The 14,845-nt window shown below is 36.4% G+C and overlaps 1 protein-coding gene across 8 annotated transcripts in view; it reads left to right on the top strand.

Annotated features, from left to right (window-relative positions):
- The window catches only part of LOC119548726 (zinc finger protein 2), a 63,627-nt gene extending 59,600 nt beyond the window's left edge, over window positions 1–4,027 (top strand). For 4 of the 8 annotated variants that reach the window (XM_037856451.1, XM_037856742.1, XM_037856273.1 and 1 more), the window contains one exon: window positions 32–1,397. In XM_037856451.1, the coding sequence (XP_037712379.1) occupies window positions 32–673 (642 nt within the window). In that variant the 3' untranslated portion in view covers window positions 674–1,397. Of the gene's footprint in view, window positions 1–31; window positions 1,398–1,564; window positions 1,631–1,685 lie in introns of those variants that run through there. The other 4 variants (XM_037856649.1, XM_037856561.1, XM_037856532.1 and 1 more) reach the window with 4 other exon arrangements.
- Window positions 4,028–14,845: the final 10,818 nt, after the last annotated feature.

Here is a 14,845-nt window from a genome sequence, read left to right as displayed (position 1 = left end):
CCTATTTTACTATAACTCCTGCTACTTTTAGGTCTGGTTTCAAAATTCTCGGGCCAAAGATAAAAAATCGCGCAATCAGCGACATTATGCACACATATCTGACGATAACAGCTATGATGGCTCCAGTGGCAAGGAAGTCGTCAGCGACCTAAAAACTAATGGCGGACCCGTGGAACAGGATCACGAATCAAATCTACAGGACTGCCAGCTATGCCAAGTCACCCAAGTCAACATCCGAAAGCACGCTTTTAGCGTAGAGCATATCTGCAAGATGAAGAAGCTACTTGAACAAACCACCGAGCTTTATGCCCAGAGCAACGGAAGCGGCAGCGATGACAACGATTCCGACAGGGAAAAAAGGTTTTACAACTTATCAAAGGCCTTTCTTTTCCAACACGTTGTTTCAAACGCGACGAGCAAAGCCAATCTTACAACAGGTTCTGGACAAGATTTAGACGCTCTTCCTGAAGAGAACTGTATGCTTAACTATGATACAGCTAGTGGTGATTCGAAGAGTCATATTCAACATTCTTTGCCTGCCGAAATCGTCTCTGAAGATGTGCGAAAAATCGCTGGCAATCAGGAACTGATGCAGCAGCTATTTAACCGAAACCATATCACCGGTAAGAGTTTCGGGAGGTTAAACCATTTTCGTTTTGATCTTGTCTGTTGATCAGATTAATTTTCCACTACTCCTTGATTTTTATATTTTACATATAAATTTGCTTTGTCAATTATCAAATGTAATCAAACAAGTCTTATTGTGTTTATCGCTGCCCCTTTTTAAAGTGACGTTATCCAGAATATTCATTCAATGTTGAGGGCAGACACAGCCTTTCTATAAAATATAGGAGACTTATTATTAGGAATATATTTTAACGCCTCGCAAATTTAAAAATATAAATAGTTGATATATATTAAAGATTTATTTCTCTCTTTGATAGAAATATATTTAAACAAAAATTAAGCAAAAAGATTATATACAAATGTATTTGTAATTATGTATGCCTGTGTGTCTAAACTACATAAGTAGAACCAGAAAAGTTACTACTCCTCGTGTGAGATGTTTTTTAAATTATTCCCAAGTACATTTTTAAGGACACTAAGTGTCAACAAAGCAGTACATGGTACTTTTTCTTTTATCTCCTTTGCTTTCCTTTTATTTGCCGACTATTCCAATGTTTTTAGAAACGACACAAATAAATACCTAAATATATCTTTTGGTACGAATCGATATAAATTGAGTTTTTGGTGCTACCATTACCGATATTGACACTTGATTAGTGATTAAATGTCATTATATATATTAAATGTATAAAACAATTAATGCAAGAACCCAATAACATTAATATACTGGAACATGTACAAAAATAAACATTTTACTTTATTAAAATCCATTTATTATCGAGTTGTGTTTTTATTGTTATTTAGTTTTATGTTATAATTTTACTTTGGTTTGTAATGTTAATATCACAAATTTTTCAGTTGGATTAGAGTAACGCAATCGTATATGATAATTGTTCAATCGATGTGAAAACTAAATTAGTAACTCTTGTTTTATTAGTTATAGGTGGAAAATAAATTGGATTGTTTGTATGGCCTTATTACCGTGGATAGTGGTTAAACGTAGGTAAGTGGTTCTACTCAAATTTATTTAAACACGCTAAACGTTTTCTACCTTACAGACTACGAATGGAAAATGATTGCATAAAAAGATGCAAAAAAACGTACACGAGAAAAATACAAGCATAAACAAACCATACTACGAAAACTAAAAAGTTCCTATTTTACAGAAATTTATAAAAACATTGACATTCCATGAACCAAATGAATACAGAAATAAGTATTCCAATTCTTGTGAAAAATATTTCACCATTAGTAAGAATTTCTTAACTATACGGAAGTGTTCCTAACTATTCAAAATATAAACTAGCGGTAATCTTAAAGTATACACAATTGAGGCAATCCTAAACAATTTGAAATGAAGAGCCAAGCCTTGATAGTCGAAAAATCAAGGCAGCTCCATAGATACATATATAACGAACTAGATTTAACGAAACGTAAACTGAGTTCCTAGCATTTGATTGCTTTATGCCTTTGTTTTCTATATTAGAATGTAATTGACGATATTAAGATCTGCTTCGGCATGCCGATCTTTTAAAATCATTTCAAAAGCTAAAGACATATGTGGTTCCTATAAATCTTTCGGAAACTGTACATGATAAAACAAACCGCTTTTGATTAATTTTATTATGTCATAATTATGCTGAGAGTAAATGTGCCAATGTTTTATTTTGCAATGCATGCTTATAGCATAAAAACATTGTATCTCTAAAGCTATATTGTACTCAATTTCCAAATTTATAGCAAATTCATCAAAAGGGAAGATGAAGTAAATGGTTTAAAGGAAACAGGAGTTTTTACAGTTTGTTTGAACCTATAAGATAGTTTCGTTGTTAAATATTTGTTACGGCGTATTAAATTATTTACTTACACAATTTATTTTTTATTTCTTTCTAAATATGTTTTTTGATTATAATTTATGTTTTAGACGAAAAACAATAAATGTAAACTTCTAGGGGAGAGACAGGAGTTACTATTTCACAATTGCACTAATTTTTTATTAAATCTTTCAAGTCTTTGAATGTAAAGAAATATCGCAGCGTATTATTGTATCGTTATTTATATTTATAATTTTAAAATTTCCCTGCCAATTTCCATAGACATTTTGAAAGGACACAATTTACCCTATCAACAGTTAAACGAAGAAAATAGTATTAGACTGATTCCTTTTTAAAAACAATTTTAAAGAACACACATTTAGATTTATTCAATCTCATTCCGCATCAAATACATTCATACGTACTCGAATATGAATAAGTGTATTGTTAATTGCAAATAAATATAGATATGTTGCGAGACATAAGAAAAATGTACTAAAAAGTTCCTATAGACTTAAATAAAAAGATATACAAATATATTTACTTGTAAGTTTGGGAATAACTATAAATGACATTACTTTCTGTTTATCTAATTTTAAATTTATGACAGGCAATTTATTAAAAAATAACCAACATATGTCCATATTAACGTTAGAATATTAAAAATATGTGAAGTGTTTAAAATCCTATAATCATTTTATAAAATAATTATTTTCATACCTATGTACTTAAGCATTCATAATTGCCAACAGCCACAGATTTACATGTATGGACATAAAAGCAGACTTACACTTATATATACAAAAACGAAACTAGATCCTCGCAATTATACACATGTATTCGTTTGAAAAAATAACCGAAATCATCGTGCGACCCTAAATACATATATGATCAACACATGTGACACACAGAATAATATGAGATTTTAAAGGTGAGGTCAGTACTTTCATTGCTCAATCGATAACTATCATGCATGCATATGTGTGTATGTATAAATATATAACATATCACCATATACATAACTAGACTAAACCTTGAAAAGTTTCGTCTGTTCGATTTTGTCAAAATAACTTTTTTACAAGACCGTACAAACATTTTTTGAATGGATTTAACTTTCAATCTATATTGGGGTTGACACAAAAATTTTGGGCGAAGTTCGGAAATATTTATTTCCTACAGTAGTTAAAATTCTGCCCAAAGTCCGACAGAGGGGATTTTTGTGTTGCCCCTACATGTTTGATTATTATCCTTTTGTATTATTTGGTTTCATCTGAGCTTTTTCAGTTTGCATATATAATTTGTATGTTAGTATAAATACTGAACACATTTATGCCAATAATATATTTATGTATGTACAATTTTGCTATTAATAAATCGATTCAAACAATATTCATACTATAAAAATACTTGATTCGCACATTGAGTATAAGTAAACTTTAACGTAAAAGTAAGTTAAATGTCAACCTATGTATTAATCCGAGTTACTACAAATATTGTGTAAAACTTGCAAAAAAGGAAGTATAAATAAATATTTATAAAGTTCCTATATATTTAATAATTGGCAAAAGATGTGCATATATTATAAAATTATAACTTAATAAAGATATGAACAAGAAACATTTGACTTTTGTTTTAAACGCGATTATCCCGAAAGCGTCGTTGCGGGGACTTGGATTGCCGAAGGAGTTTTCAACCGATTTCGATTTTATTTTTCAAATTGTTTGTGATGTATTTACCTTGATCAAACTCATTTTTGGTAAACAAAATTTAATATCAATGTTTTAATACATGTTAGCTGATAAAAAACATAGCTTTTTTTAAATATGATCAATTTGGGCAAAAAATGCGAGTTCGCGATAAAGATACAAAAAACAAATAGAGTTGAGTAGAGTGTGTCCCGTACACAAATTAAAATAAAAGAAGCAACTAAGAATGAAGCAAATGAATTAAAATATTAGTTTTTAATACCGGGATAGAAGAATATAGATAGAAGATAATAATTTGGTTGTATAAGGGTCATCAAATTCTTTTGACCAACGCTTTATAAACCCAAGAACACTCATGGCTTTGTTGACGGTGGACAGTCAAATTTAAGTTTTGGGTCCAGAAGAACACCTAAATCATTAAATAAAAATATACGGTCGAACTGAAGAGTATTTTGAAGAGAGTAGCCAACAAAAGTAGAAGTACCCCTATAAAAAGTCATAACGTTGCATTTATGGCAGTTCAAGTTTAAAAGATTTTACTCACACCATCCCTGAAAAGAATCAATATCTGACTGTAAGTTGAAACCCGACGCTATAAAATTATATGATAAACAAAGCTTAGCATCATCAGCATACATTAGTACACGAGAATGTGTTATGATAGAGGGAAATAAACAAACAAAGTAAACAGCAAAGGGCCCAAATGACTACCCTGAGGCACTCCAGATGTCACGTAGATCGATTTTGAAGCAGCGTTCTTGAATATAACCCTCTGCGTCTTACCACTCAAATAACTTGAATAGATTACTTGGAAACCCAAGCTGATTTAATTTGAATAAGAGAAGAGAGTGATTGACAGAGTCAAAGGCCTTACTAAAATCTGTATATATAACGTCAGTCTGCATTTTTTTCTTAAATCCATTTATTACAATAGATGACAATTCAAGAAGGTTGGTGGTGGTCGATCATAAATGTTGCAAATGAGATGTAATAATATGTTCAAATGCTTTAGGTATTGCCGACAATTTAGAAATACCTCTATAATTCTGGGCATCCGCCTTCGCGCCCTTATTAGGAAAAACTGATGATGAAAAAGACAAATTAAAAAGTTTAAGAATCGGTTTACATATGGTTGACGCACAAAACTTAAGCACACACCCAGGGAGTCCATCTGGACCGAGAGAATAAGTTGGCGTTGTTGTTGCTAAATCTCTTAAGAGAGAACTTTCCGTAATTACAGGGGTAAAAATACAATTTGCCCTATTTAAGGAATTAGGGTAGTTAGAATTTGGCCAAGCAGACAAACTATAAGTAATTTGCAAAAAACTCAGCAAATAAATCAGCAAATTCAGAGTCCGTCGATGCAATCCATTAAGTTAAAACGTACCGATGAAGGCAATGCCGATGACTTACGCTTGCCATTAGCAAAGTTATAAAACTGCTTCGGATCTTTTGAAAATGGAAATTTACATCGACTTAAATACATAGAATAGCAATGACTATTGAGAACATTAAAATTTGATCGAGCCACCACATATTTCGAAAAATCGGATGGCTTACCCATTTTTTATACTTTTTATAACTGTTTGTTTTAAGGTTTTTAAGTCTTTGAAGCGCGTTGGTAAACCAAGGAAGCATGTTTAGCTTTGAAGGAAGCCTATCAGGAACGCAATCATTAAAAAAAAGTAGAATAGAATAGTTCAGTGGCACTTTCAATATCCATACAATTGTACAAGTCTGTCCATTTATATTGAGAAATCATATCGTTAAGTTTATTATAGTTATATTTTCGAAAACATCTCATTTTATCTGGAGAAACTAAATGAGAGAGGGTAACAATTCCATAGTTGAGCTGATGGACGAAATGGCCCTTTTTAAAAAGTTCGCGTTTGGTGTAAAATGTCATAGCTTTTTAGAATTTTTTATTAAAGCTAGTACTCAGATCGGCTAAGCGTTACACTAGTTAGGTTAGGTTAGGTAGGAGTGGTTGGAGATTAGATACTAATCCCCACACTGGGTCCCTTGTGATACCACGTGATCTCTGAGCAGATCCTTTTCTCATGGCTCATGGGTTATTTGCTTTCGCGAAGTATTTTGTTCTTCTTAGAAAACATAAGAGTTTTTGAATGTTTACGCCTTGAATGGCCGCAAGGTTCGGAAGTGTGTAGCTTCCTAGGGTTTGAAAGCGCTTTAGCTTATGCGCTGGGCAGAAGCATAGGAGGTGTTCGATGCTCTCCTCTTCGTCTATCTGTTTGCAGCTGCGGCAGAAGTCGTGGTTACTGAGTCCCTATAAGACAGCGGTCCGTGCTGGCAAAAACACTAGTTGAAATCGTATTCTTTTTAGTGTGACCGAAGTTGTCAATGTTCATCCTCATGGTCTTACTGTCAAGCAGCTGGGTTTGTTTTGTTGACGATTTAATAAAGACGAATCTGCTTGTGCACAAAGAAATAAACCATACATGGAATAAATATACATGTTCAAAGGATGTTTTTATTTATGTTAATGAATAGCTTATGGTTTCCGCGCCATCTGCAAGCCAGCTTCAATTCGCAATATGCCAACATGGGCCTTGAATGAGTGGAAGTCGGAATGCGAATGGCGTTGTTCCCCTCAGGAAGTCGCCCAGCATTCTGGCAATGGCTCCTTTAGCTGTCTCATAGCGGGCGGCTCATATTCCTCCTTCCATTAGAATCCAGCGGGTCCTCAACTGCGGATTAGCTGCCGATTACAGTGCTGCCAGCACTAGGCTTAAAAAACCGGACAGATCAGCAAAATTAAAACGGGGAAAAAGGACCAATATTTAAAAAAACGACAAACAAAACTGACAAAAGTTAATCATTAGTAAATTTAATATTTTATTTGGCTAGAGTATTGAAATTTTTCAAAGCTTTACTGTATATTTTAAATCGCGACACATTCAGTTTATAATTTCTGATTGCTTTAAGATTGATTCCCCAAACTTTTGTTTTTAATTTTTCTAACACATCTTGGAAGTGGACAGAAATAGTGATGGGTAAAACAGTTGTGTTTCAAAGTTTATAACTCATACGCACTGTTGAGGTTGATCAAATATATTATATTTATATAGGTGGCCCTGACTTGGATGGGAAGTCGTTGTGCCTAATTCTGACTTAAGTTTTCTTTCCAAAAACATTTCGGTATTTTTCGTCAATTTTGAATTCAAATTTACCGAGATACAAGAGTTGACAAAGTTGGGGAGGGGATCGATCTTTTTGAAAAAAGTTACCACTGGTATACATGTTGTATGAGTAATTTTTAAAGAAACTTTGTGGAAGTGTGCAAGGTCTACAATCCAACCAAAAAAATTTTAGTTTTTGAATACATTTTGCACATCTAAATCAACCATGTGAAGGGGTGGGAACAAGATTTCATTTTTTCTACCGCCGTAGTGACCAACATACACCGATCGGTATTCAGAACTATCGAATGATACCCAAAAGTCTATTTAATGCGTCTATCAGTAAGTAACTTCGATTGAAAAAAGATAATTAATTCAGTTCGAAAGGCAAGAAAGGACAGATTTCCAGACAGGGGATGTTTAAGTTTTTTTTTCGGCTGAGGCCGTTTAAAATGGGACAGATCTCTCCGGAAAAAGGACAAAATGGCAGCACTGTTGAGGTGGAGTCCAGGGATTCTCCAATGGAGGGATCGTCGGAGATCGTATTACTGGTGGTTCTGCTAAAAAGACACTTATATAGTTAAACGTATCCAATTTTTTTTTGGCCAGAACTTACTTTTTATGCGTGGACCCGTCCGGCAGGATGTCCATGTAGGGAGCGAAGTCTTACTCGTCATGCTCTTTCCCAATGGGCTTATCGATTGGATTATCGCCAGCATTTCCACTATTTTGCGGATTGCCCTGTTGTAGTATTGCTTATTGTGGGCCAAGGCAACTTAGACAGTGGCGGATCCACGGGGGGGGGGAAATAGGGAAATTTCCCCCCCCCCCCCCCCTTGGAACCACAGAACCTGAAAATGCATACACTCTGTAATGCATGCATATGGTTGACTTTTCAAATATAACCACTTTGTTTACCTAAAAATTGGGATGGATAATTTTTGTTTTATAATTTGTACTGTATTTCTCTCGCAATTATAAGTTTGAACCTCAAATCGAAGAATAAGTTCAATTTCCCCCCCCAAGAATCGTCTCTGGATCCGCCACTGACTTAGATAAGGCTTGGATTATACGTCATTTTAAAGCTGCACTGACCTTTTAGTTTTTTGCTTTAACACCGCTTCTATGGCAACAAACACGCCGAAAGTTTAAATTTTGTATTCTTAAGCCTAGTACTCACATCGACGAAAACCGCGAGCTAACTATAGGAGTGAGCGAGAGGCAAACATGCGGCTAAAGTTTTTCGTCGGGTCTGTTTTTCAGCGCGGTACTCAGATGAGCTAAGGAAATACCAGAAAAAATACTAGAATTCGCTAGTGAATTTTCGATGAACGCCGTTAGCCGCGGCCCAAAGAATAAGAAATTTGATCTTTGGCGGTGTTCGTGCAGAGGCGGTGGGGAATTTAAAAATAAAAAATGGAAAAAAAACACCCAAAACGACTAAAGGAGGTCAGTGCAGATGAAAAAAGACGCCTAATCCAAGCTGTTGCCAATTATTGTGGGACTTGACCGACAGGGGCAAATCCGCAGAATAGTTGAAGCGCTGGAGGAGATCCTCTAGAGAATCCCAGTGGGAAGGAACATGGGACATTCGCTCGATATCGGACGAGCTCTCAATTGAGGACTCCTCCCTCACCAGCTACTTGGCAGCTGGTGATGGAGCGGAGATAGAGGATGCGCCGGCTTCTATAGGGAGGAGGAAATAAGGTCGCCCGCTAAGGGACAGCTGGAGGAGCCATCAGCAGCCATTATTAGCCAGCTCGGAGCTGGACTACAGATGGCGCGGGAAAGATGGCGAAGCATCCGAGGGACGAGAAGGAAGTCTTAAGCTTCTAATTTACATAAACATAAACATTCGTTGAAAATTTCATTTATTTTTATTTTAATTTCTTTGTGCACCAGCAGACTCTTCTTTTTTAAATTTCTCCAATTGCCTTTGTTTTCCGTTTGGCAACAAACCCAGCCGCTTGACAGTAAGACCATGCCACATGCATGGCGGGTGAACTTTGAAAACTTCGGTCACACTACAAAGAATAAGATTTTTCGACTAGTGAAACTCTTAGCCGATCTGAGTACTAGGCTTTAGCGCGGCGGATAACCATTCATCAAAACTCACAGCGAAATCTGGTATTTTTTCTAGTACTTTCTTTCCTCATCTGAGTAGCTCGCTGACCCGACGAAAAGCGTTAGCCGCCTATTTGCGTAAGCTCGCGCTTTTCATTGATATGAGTACTAGGCTTAAGCCTAGTACTCAGATCGGCTAAGAGTTTCACTAGTCGAAAAATCTTATTCTGTGAAGAATGTGACCGAAGTTTTCAAAGTTCACTCGCAATTCATGTAGCATGGTCTTACTGTCAAGCAGCTGGGTTTGTTGCCAAACGGAAAACAAATCAATTGGAGAAATTGAAAAAGGAGGAGTCTGCTGGTACACAAAGAAAGTAAAATAAAAATAAATGGAATGTTCAACGAATGTTTTTGTTTATGTAAATTAGTAGTTTAAAGCTTCCTTAACGTCCCACGAATGCTTCGCCATCTTTTCCGAGCCACCGCAGTCCAGCTCCGAATCCCAATGGGCATATTGGACATTGAGGAAGTGGGAGCCGGGTTGGGAACGGGGTTTATCCGCTGATGCTGCTGGAAGTCGTCCAGCATCCTGGCAGTGGCTTGCCATTGCTTCTCCAACTGTTCCTTAGCGGGCGCCTTACTTTCCTCCTCCCTATAGAAGCCAGCGGGTCCTCCAGCTCCGCTTAAGCTGCCAAGTAGCTGGTGGAGCACGGAGTCCTAATGGAGAAGTCTTCGAAAATCAAATTACTGGTGGTTCTGCTAAGAAGATTCCTTAATTAGTACAACGGAACCAAATTGTTTTGGCCAGATCTTATTTTCTTTGCGAGGACACGCCCGGCAAGATGTCCATGTAGAGAGCGAAGGTCCACTCGGCATGTTCCTTCCCACTGGGATTCTCTAGTGGATCTCCTCCAGCACTTCAACTATTCTGCGGATTTGCCCCGTTGTGGTATTGCTTCCTGTCACCGACAATAATGGGCAACAGCTTGGATTAGACGTCCGTTTTCATCTGCACTGACCTCCTTTTACCGTTTTTGGGGTTTTTCTTCCATTTAAAAATTTTAAATTTCCCACCGCGTCTGCACGAACACCGCCAAAGATTAAATTTTTTGTTTTTTGGGCCGCGGCTAACGGCGTTCATCGAAAATTCACTCGCGAAATCAGGTATTTTTTCTGGTATTTCCTTAGCTCATTTGAGTACCGCGCTTAAAAACTGACCCGACGAAAAGCGTTAGCCGCGTATTTGCCTCTCGCTCACTCCTATGGTTAGCTCGCGGATTTCGTCGATGTGAGTACTAGGCTTTAACGAGGTAAAAAAACTAGGGACGATCGCACCTTCAAATTACAAAAGTTCAACTTTTGTGATGAAAATATATAATACAATCACTAAACAAGTACAGTTTTTTAAATTTATCTCATTTGGCCGCTGCAATACAATATGCTTATGTAGACAAGAAGCTGTAAGATTCAGATGAAGCTTGCCGAATGAGAAAATGATTTAAACGTATTTATTTAAGCAAACGAGGTGTCAATTTGAATTTTTTTAGTTTTTACGAAATTTTTCGATTAGGGTATCAATCGTTAGGATCGGACCATTTCAGCCGACTTACTTCTGTATATACCATGCAGTACAATTCAGAGCCTATTGAAATTGTGTGCTTAAATGAACAGGCATATACTAGGGTTTATCAGTGCTTAAAAACTAGCACAAACTGAGCGCATTCTTAGGCAGCCTTATGAGCGCTTTTTTAAGCAGCAAAAAATCACATGTTCAGCACCTTTTAAGCGCTTGGCAGCAACTATATTTAAAATTTTATTAAATTTTTATTATTATTTTTTTTAAATTTATTTTGCTTTAAAACTGCGGCTCGTGGGTTTCCGGTGCTATGGTTTGTGGGCGTAAGAGTGGGTGTGGTACACTGACGAAACAAACTTGCGCTGCTCAGGAATCTATAGAATCTGTATGCGTAATCCCAGTATTGCAGCTTTTATAGTTTCCGAGATCACAGCGTTCATACGGACAGACGGACATGGCTATATCGACTCGGCTAGTCATCCTGATCAATAATATGTTTTATTTATGGGGTCGGAAACGCTTCCTTCTACATGTTACATACTTTCTATCGATGAATTTAGTACACCCTTTTACTCTATAAGTAACGGGTATAAATACCATAGTTGATTGCAGTTTTTCAGTCGTAACTTGGTCAAAACGAGGCGCACAGCTGAAAGACCGACTGTGTTGAACAGCTAACATCCTAGGCTACCGATGCCCATCACTTTCCGGAAAATTTATTTTTTGACTAAATTTCACATTTTTGCGAAAATCGGTCAAAAATTAAAGTTTCCGGGTTTGAATGCAATCGATTGGGAATTTAATTACGACCCCAACGAGGTATGACATTCCCAATTCTAACTATATTTCGCAAAATGATTGCCAAAAAAGTAGTTTTATTGGGTCAAAAAATAGGTAGAAGGATTTCAGACAAAAATACCATAATTTTTTGCAGTTTTTCAGTCGTAACTTGGTCGAAACGAGGCGCACAGCTAAAAGACCGACTGTGTTGGACAGCTAACAACTACCGATGCCCATCACATTCAGGAAAATTTATTTTTTGACTAAATTTCACATTTTTGTCTATTTTTGCGAAAATCCGTCAAAAAATAAAGTTTCCGGGCTTAAATGCCAATCGATTGGGAATTTAAATACGAGCTCAACAAGGTATGACATTCCCAATTCCGACTTTATTATACCCTTGCAGAGGGTATATTGATTTCAGTCAGAAGTTTGCAACGCAGTGAAGGAGACGTTTCCGACCCCATAAAGTATATATATTCTTGATCAGCATGACTAGACGAGTCGATCTAGCCATGTCTGTCTGTCCGTTTCTACGCAAACTAGTCTCTCAGTTTTAAAGCTATCGGGTTGAAACTTTCCCAAAAGTCTAATATCTTTTGCAGGTAGTATATAAGTCGGAACCAGACGGATCGGACAACTATATCTTATAGCTCCCATAGGAATAATCGAAAAAAAAATTTTTTTAATTATATTCTTGGTGTTTTTTTACATATAACCTCCTAAGCTTGGAAATAACATTTCTTAACAAGTTTTGAATTTTGAAATAAAATTTATCAAAATCGGAAAATTAGTGGGAAAATAATACGAAACAGATTATAGCTTCGGTGTTTTTTATCATATAACTTCCTACGCTTGGAAATAACATTTTTTAATTAGTTCTGAATTTCGAATTTAATTTTATTAAAATCGAACAACTATATCATATGGCTGCCATAAGAACGATCGAAAAATTGGTGGGAAAATAATATACAACAAATTATAGCTTCGGTGTTTTTTGACATATTATCTTATACTATTGGGAATATCATTCTTTGTATTTTTAAATTTAATAATTATATCTGCAAGGGTATAAAAACTTCGGCTTGCCGAAGTTAACTTCCTTTCTTGTTTCACAAAATGATTGCCAAAAAACGTATTTTGCTTGGGTCAAGAAATAGGTAGAAGGATTTCAGACAAATTGATTCAAAACATACAAATACAAAAGCAAATTTCTCGATTTCCGACACCAGGCGAACATAATCCGTAGCAAGTGGATGCTGGGACTTAACATTTTAGACATTCTGGAAAACAACCGTTAGTTGGCCAAAGCTCACTAGAGATTCTCATTTCACCTAACTACCTACCGATTTTTCTGTTCGCCTGGTACATGAAGTCGAAAATTGCCCGACAATTTTTTTAAAAACATACAAATTTTACGTTTCATACCAAATTTCTCGATTTCCTACACCAGGCGAACATAATCCATAGCAAGTGGCTGCTAGGACTTAACATTTTAGATATTCTGGAAAACAACCGTAACTTGGTCAAAGCTCACTAGAGATTCCCATTTCACCTAACTACCTACGGATTTTTCTGTTCGCCTGGCACTTGAAGTCGAAAATTGCCCGACAAATTTATTCAAAACATACAAATTTTCCGATTAAAAATACCAGGCGAACAAAAGTGTTAAGAGGTTGATGCGCCATTTCTTAAGCCATGAAACCCAGTGGACACGTACTAACTTTTACGTTCGCCTGGTATCCAAAGTCGATAAATTTTCCAATGATTTTCGGATTTCTGATCCATTTTGTCGACGAGAGATTTTCGATTTAAAATACCAGGCGAACAGAAATTTTAGGATGTTGTTGCGCCATTTCTTAAATCATGAAACCCAGTAGACACCTACTAACTTTTATGTTCGCCTGGTATCGAAAATGAGGAAATTAATCAATTTGTGAATAATTTCGTCGAACAAAACAAGAGATTCTTGTCGATTTTAGATTTTGAAGTACCAGGCGAACAGAATTTTCAGTAGGTGGCTGCGCGATCTGAGAACTTGGTTGTCCCCAAAAGGCGGCAACACAAAATTCTTATGCTGCAAAAGCCCAAAACTATGCCACAACAAATAAGGCCAGTGTAAGCAAAACGATCGACTGCCCTAGGCCTCCTAGGCCTTAAGAATAAATATATTTTAAAACTAAATTTAAATTTGCAATTTGCTTACATTTTCTTTAATATTATATATTTGTAATGATATATAATATATATATATTATATTATATATTTAAATAAAATAATTTAATATATTTGTAATTCTTTTCCAGCTCGTGAAAAGCTTCCTGAAGAAACGCACTTTCCACGTATCTGCTGATGGGTACAAGTCGTCCACCAAACCGATCTCTGCCGGAGTTCCCCAAAGTAGCGTCCTCGGCCCTACTCGACCAACCAGTAACCTTACAAACTTCTTTTATTTTCTATTTTCTAACAAACGTATACGGTTTTTACCTATAATAGAAGCAAATCCACAACCGCAGAGCCCATAAGGAAATACACATTTATATAAATATATTTATACCCGTTACTCGTAGAGTAAAATGGTATACTAGATTCGTCGGAAAGTATGTAACAGGCAGAAGGAAGCGTTTCCGACCCCATAAAGTATATATATTCTTGATCAGGATCACTAGCCGAGTCGATCTAGCCATGTCCGTCAGTCCGTCTGTCTGTCTGTCAGGATGAACGCTGAGATCTCGGAAACTATAAGAGCTAGGCTATTGAGATTTGGCGTGCAGATTCCTGAGCTTCTTACGCAGCGCAAGTTTGTTTCAGCAGAGTGCCACGCCCACTCTAACGCCCACAAACCGCCCAAAACTGTGGCTCCTACAGTTTTGATGCTAGAATACAAATTTTAACTCAAATGTATTGTTCTTATCAATACCTATCGATTGACCCAAAAAAAAGTTTGCCAAGCCCACTGTAACGCTCACAAACCGCCCACAAACTTCAAAAATTCGTAAATATGAACGCGGATAGCTCGGAAAATATCAAGGATAGAGAAATGGGATTTCAGATTTAGATTCCGTAGGCTTGAGCGCAGCGCAAGTTTGTTACGCGAATATGCCACGCCCACTCTAACGCCCAAAAACCGCCCAAGCC

Source organism: Drosophila subpulchrella, chromosome 4 (assembly GCF_014743375.2).
Source record: "Drosophila subpulchrella strain 33 F10 #4 breed RU33 chromosome 4, RU_Dsub_v1.1 Primary Assembly, whole genome shotgun sequence".
In the NCBI taxonomy this organism is placed as follows: Eukaryota; Metazoa; Arthropoda; class Insecta; order Diptera; family Drosophilidae; genus Drosophila; species Drosophila subpulchrella.
This window is presented reverse-complemented; position numbering and strand designations above follow the sequence as displayed.